This window comes from Delphinus delphis, chromosome 1 (assembly GCF_949987515.2).
Source record: "Delphinus delphis chromosome 1, mDelDel1.2, whole genome shotgun sequence".
Lineage (NCBI taxonomy): Eukaryota > Metazoa > Chordata > Mammalia > Artiodactyla > Delphinidae > Delphinus > Delphinus delphis.
In genome coordinates, this window is record NC_082683.1 from 27,531,402 (window position 1) to 27,535,675 (window position 4,274).

The 4,274-nt window shown below is 59.3% G+C and overlaps 1 protein-coding gene across 2 annotated transcripts; it reads left to right on the forward strand.

The window, feature by feature from the left end:
• The first annotated feature begins 366 nt into the window (after nt 1-366).
• On the forward strand, nt 367-3,255 carry GJA4 (gap junction protein alpha 4). 2 transcript variants are annotated; one of them, XM_060003612.1, is made up of 3 exons: nt 367-439; nt 1,257-1,403; nt 1,542-3,255. In XM_060003612.1, the coding sequence occupies exon 3, from the start codon at nt 1,559-1,561 to the stop codon at nt 2,558-2,560; it is 1,002 nt and encodes a 333-aa protein (XP_059859595.1). In that variant the 5' UTR covers nt 367-439; nt 1,257-1,403; nt 1,542-1,558; the 3' UTR covers nt 2,561-3,255. The 2 variants fall into 2 exon arrangements, with proteins under 2 accessions (XP_059859595.1, XP_059859590.1); XM_060003607.1 differs by lacking the exon at nt 1,257-1,403 and having other exon boundaries at nt 368-439.
• Nucleotides 3,256-4,274: the final 1,019 nt, after the last annotated feature.

A 4,274-nucleotide genomic window follows, 5' to 3' on the forward strand; every position in this document is an offset into this window, starting at 1 on the left:
GTTGCCTGAGATCAGAAAGTTCTGGCTGCAATCCTTTCAAATGTAGCCACCCTGGGAAACTCACAACCCCGAAACCCCCTCCGCGAGAACCTGTTCCACAGCCAAGGAAGCTGAGGCTGGGAGAGTCTGTCGGCCTGAAGACCTCGGAGGGCAGACATGGAAAGCAGCGGTTTCTCATCCTCTTCCCTTTCGACCCCCAGCGCCACCTCCCGGGCCCCTTCCTTGAGTGTGGTTTCAGGGAGCCTGCACCTCCCGTCCCGCCCCCGCTCGGCTCGGAACAGCGCCCGCCGCCCTCCCGCCGCTTCCTGACCCCACCCCGCCCCGCGTGCTATTTAAGGCGCCCCCGCCGCCAGGCGCCGTCCAGCAGGCAGGGCTCCCACGGGCGCCGCTCCGGCCGACGCGCGTCCCCACTGCCACCTGGGCCGCCGGCAGGCAGGCGGTGAGTTGGGCTGGGGCGCCACCTGCCAGCTGACGAGCGGGCAGGGACAGGTTGCCACGTGCCAGGGGCTGAGGGTGGCTGCTGGGGGACCCACCGCGGCCGCGCTCACCCAGCCTGCTGGGCCAGCCTCTGCGCTAAGCCAGGCTCCTGCCTCCTTCGGTCGCATCCTTAGAACCCTTGTTAGTAGGAATAGTATCATTTCCATTTTACAGGAGAGGAGTGCTCAGAGGTCGTCACTTATCCAAGGTCCCAGTTTGTAGAAGAGTCAGGATTTGAACCCAGGCCTGGTTCCAGAGCCTGGCTCTAAACAGCTTTGCTGCTGGGGAGAAGCACCACCCCTGCCCCTTTCCCCTACCTTCCTCCCCCCACTCTCCCCGTGGTGTTCTGGGAACTTTGTGGCCTGTGCCTCCACCCTGCCATGACAATTCCTTTCAAGAGTCTAGAATTTGGCAGCGACAGCTTTGGCAGGGGGAGGGGATGGAGAAAGGGGACAGGATCAAGTGTCGGTACTTGAGCGGCAGGTGGTCAGTATCGCTGACAGGTGGAGCTAATGCAGGATGCTGCCTTGAGTGTCTAGCATGCCTTCACCCACCCCACCATAAACTCAGAGGTTAGAGTGAGGCCAGCTGGGTGAGAGCTGGTGGGGTGGGGAGTGGGGACCTGAGGCTTTCGGCCCCCTGAGAAGCTGAAGATATCACCACCACCACCCACTCCCCCACTGGCTGGGGGGGGACAGCCTGTCCTGGGCAAAAGGGAGGAGGGGCAAGGCACAGCTTTGTGACCTTGGATAAGTTCCTCAAATTCTCTATTCCCTTAGGCTCAGGAGCCTCACCTTGATCCAGACCTCCTTCGGCTGTGGTCACCCTGGGACTGCAGCTGGGAACAAGAGGGACACAGATGTGACTAGACAGGGACCCTAGCTGTACCCTTGCCAGAGCTTAGCAGTCATCATCCAAAGATCTGGGTATGAGTCCCTTCCCAGTCCCTTCCCCTCCTGGAGCTCAGTTTCCCTGTAGGTAAAATGGGTGTGGCCGGCCTCCCTGCAGGCTTGTTGCTAGGACAGCTGAGAAGGATGCTGACAGTGTCCTCTGTCTCCCTGCAGACGGAGGCCCAGGAGCCATGGGCGACTGGGGCTTCCTTGAGAAGCTGCTGGACCAGGTCCAGGAGCACTCGACCGTGGTGGGCAAGATCTGGCTGACGGTCCTTTTCATCTTCCGCATCCTCATCCTGGGCCTGGCTGGCGAGTCAGTGTGGGGCGACGAGCAGTCGGATTTCGAGTGTAACACGGCCCAGCCAGGCTGCACCAACGTCTGCTACGACCAGGCCTTCCCCATCTCCCACATCCGCTACTGGGTGCTGCAGTTCCTCTTCGTCAGCACGCCCACCCTGGTCTACCTGGGCCATGTCATTTACCTGTCTCGGCGCGAGGAGCGGCTGCGGCAGAAAGAAGGGGAGCTGCGGGCACTGCCGGCCAAGGACCCACGCGTGGAGCGGGCACTGGCAGCCATAGAGCGACAGATGGCCAAGATCTCGGTGGCGGAGGACGGTCACCTGCGGATCCGTGGGGCGCTGATGGGCACCTATGTGGCCAGCGTGCTCTGCAAGAGTGTGCTGGAGGCAGGCTTCCTGTATGGCCAGTGGCGTCTCTATGGCTGGACCATGGAGCCTGTGTTCGTGTGCCAGCGCTCTCCCTGCCCCTACCTCGTAGACTGCTTTGTCTCACGCCCCACGGAGAAGACTATCTTCATCATCTTCATGCTGGTGGTTGGACTCATCTCCCTGGTGCTCAACCTGCTGGAGCTGGCGTACCTGCTGTGCCGCTGCCTCAACCGGGGGATGAGGGCCCGGCAGAGCCAGGACACGCCCCCAGCCCAGGGCACCTCCTCGGAGCCTTATGCTGACCAGGTCTTCTTCTACCTCCCCATGGGTGAGGGGCCCTCATCCCCGCCATGCCCCACGTACAATGGGCTCTCGTCCAGTGAGCAGAACTGGGCCAACCTGACTACGGAGGAGAGGCTGGCTTCTTCCAGACCCCCCCTCTTCCTGGACCCGCCCCCCCAGAGTGGCCAGAAATCCCCCAGTCGCCCCAGCAGCTCTGCTTCCAAGAAACAGTATGTATAAGAGCCCGGGACGTCTTGCTGCCTTTAGTGCAAGACTCTGCAGAGATGACTGGGGCTGGGGAAGCAGGTGCTTGCTGGCCAGAAGGCCTCACTGCATGTTGTTCTTGAACACCTGGGGCCTTCCTGGTGACCAGAGGGCACCATAGTTTCCCCTCCAGAATGTGGCTTTGTCCCAGGCACAGACAGAGGCAGCTTGGGGTGCTCTTGGCCAAGGGTGTTTGGGCCCTGTGGTCTTTTTCACCGTGTTCAAAGGGACTCGGAGACAACTTCCTCCACCCCCACCCCCTGGAAGATTCACCTCTGCCCAGGTTGTCCACACACCCTGTCCTCACAGAAGAAGGCTGGTCGAGGCTGCTGGGTCAGCCTTGATCCCACACACAGACAGAGCCTGTGCTGGATCTGGCCCTGTCAAGGGGACTGGGGTCTTGTTCTCATCACTCCTTCCTAGTTCTGCTGTTTATCCTTCTAAAATAAACAGGACTTGACCACAAGCGAGGTGTGTATTGATACTGTCATGATGTGCCTGGGGTGGGGGGGCAGCTGCTTTACCCAGGCTTCCTTTTTGGTCCTGCATAATCTGTCTTTGGCCTTAGCAATCCCAACACCAGGCAGCACCTTCAACCCTCAAACTCCTACATACTGCCTCTCAGCAGCTCTGAGTCCTAAACACTGCCTTTTGAAATGCCCCAGCACCAGCCCCCTCAACCTGCCCCTTAATCAGTGGCCAAAGCAGAGTCTGTCCCCATCCTGCCCCATGGCCATCCAGTGCCCCGGCCACGCTCCCAACTGCAGTGTGCTTCCTTACTGGACACTGCTCCCCACCCTGCCTGCATGCCAGCCAAGCCCTTCAGAGTCCAGCTCAAATGGGCCTGCACCCCTCGGTATTTGGGGAGGCAGGTCTAGATCACTTGCCCCCTCCTACCTTGGCCCTGTCTAGTCTGCCCACCAGAAGGAGCAACTCAAGGACCTGCATCGTAAATCCTCCCCATGCACCTAAAACTCACACAGTGAGAACAGACAATGGCAGTGTAGAGAGGTGGAAGGGACGGCCAGGGTCCAGTGGAGGAATCGAATCCTGCCTCTGAGTCACAAAGGTTGCAGGAAAAAAAAAATAAGCAATTGAACTAGATCTTGACAGATAAATAGGAGTCTGCTGGGGAGGGAAGAGGACACCTTGTTTGGACAGAAAACTGTGCAAAGGCATGGAGAAGGGGAACCGTTGGGGACTGAGGGGGTGCTTAGGGCCTGATGAGCCATCTAGGATGTGGGAAGTACAGCTGAGGATAAGCCCAGTGTTGGCAGAGTTGACGTGGAAGGTGACCCGGATGGAGGCAACACTCAGTGGCCCTCGGAGACAAGCTGTTGCCTGCTGGTTGTCCTCCCCTACCCAGGGAGATCTGGGGGTGGGGCTGGAGGAGGGGATGGGGTCCATCTCACGTGGCCACATGCTTCTCCTTGAGAACCATTATAGCGGGTGAACAACCTTCCCCTGTCCCATCAAGATAGGTCTTCAAGACACCAGCTCTGTATCCTTCACCCCAGAATTCACTCACTCACTGCTTACCCATCAAGTCTGAATGCTCGGCCTGATAAGTTACAGCCCTCACTCTTCCAGCTTTGGTTCCCATTGTTCCCTCTGAATCCCTGAGATCCAACCAGACCAGCCTCCTCACAGCTCCCCAGACTCACTGGGTATGTTCTCACCCTGCTCCTTT

Excerpts from the sequence above, each read along its gene's own strand:
- GJA4 (XM_060003612.1), top strand. The coding sequence starts at position 1,559 with ATGGGCGACTGGGGCTTCCTTGAGAAGCTGCTGGACCAGGTCCAGGAG.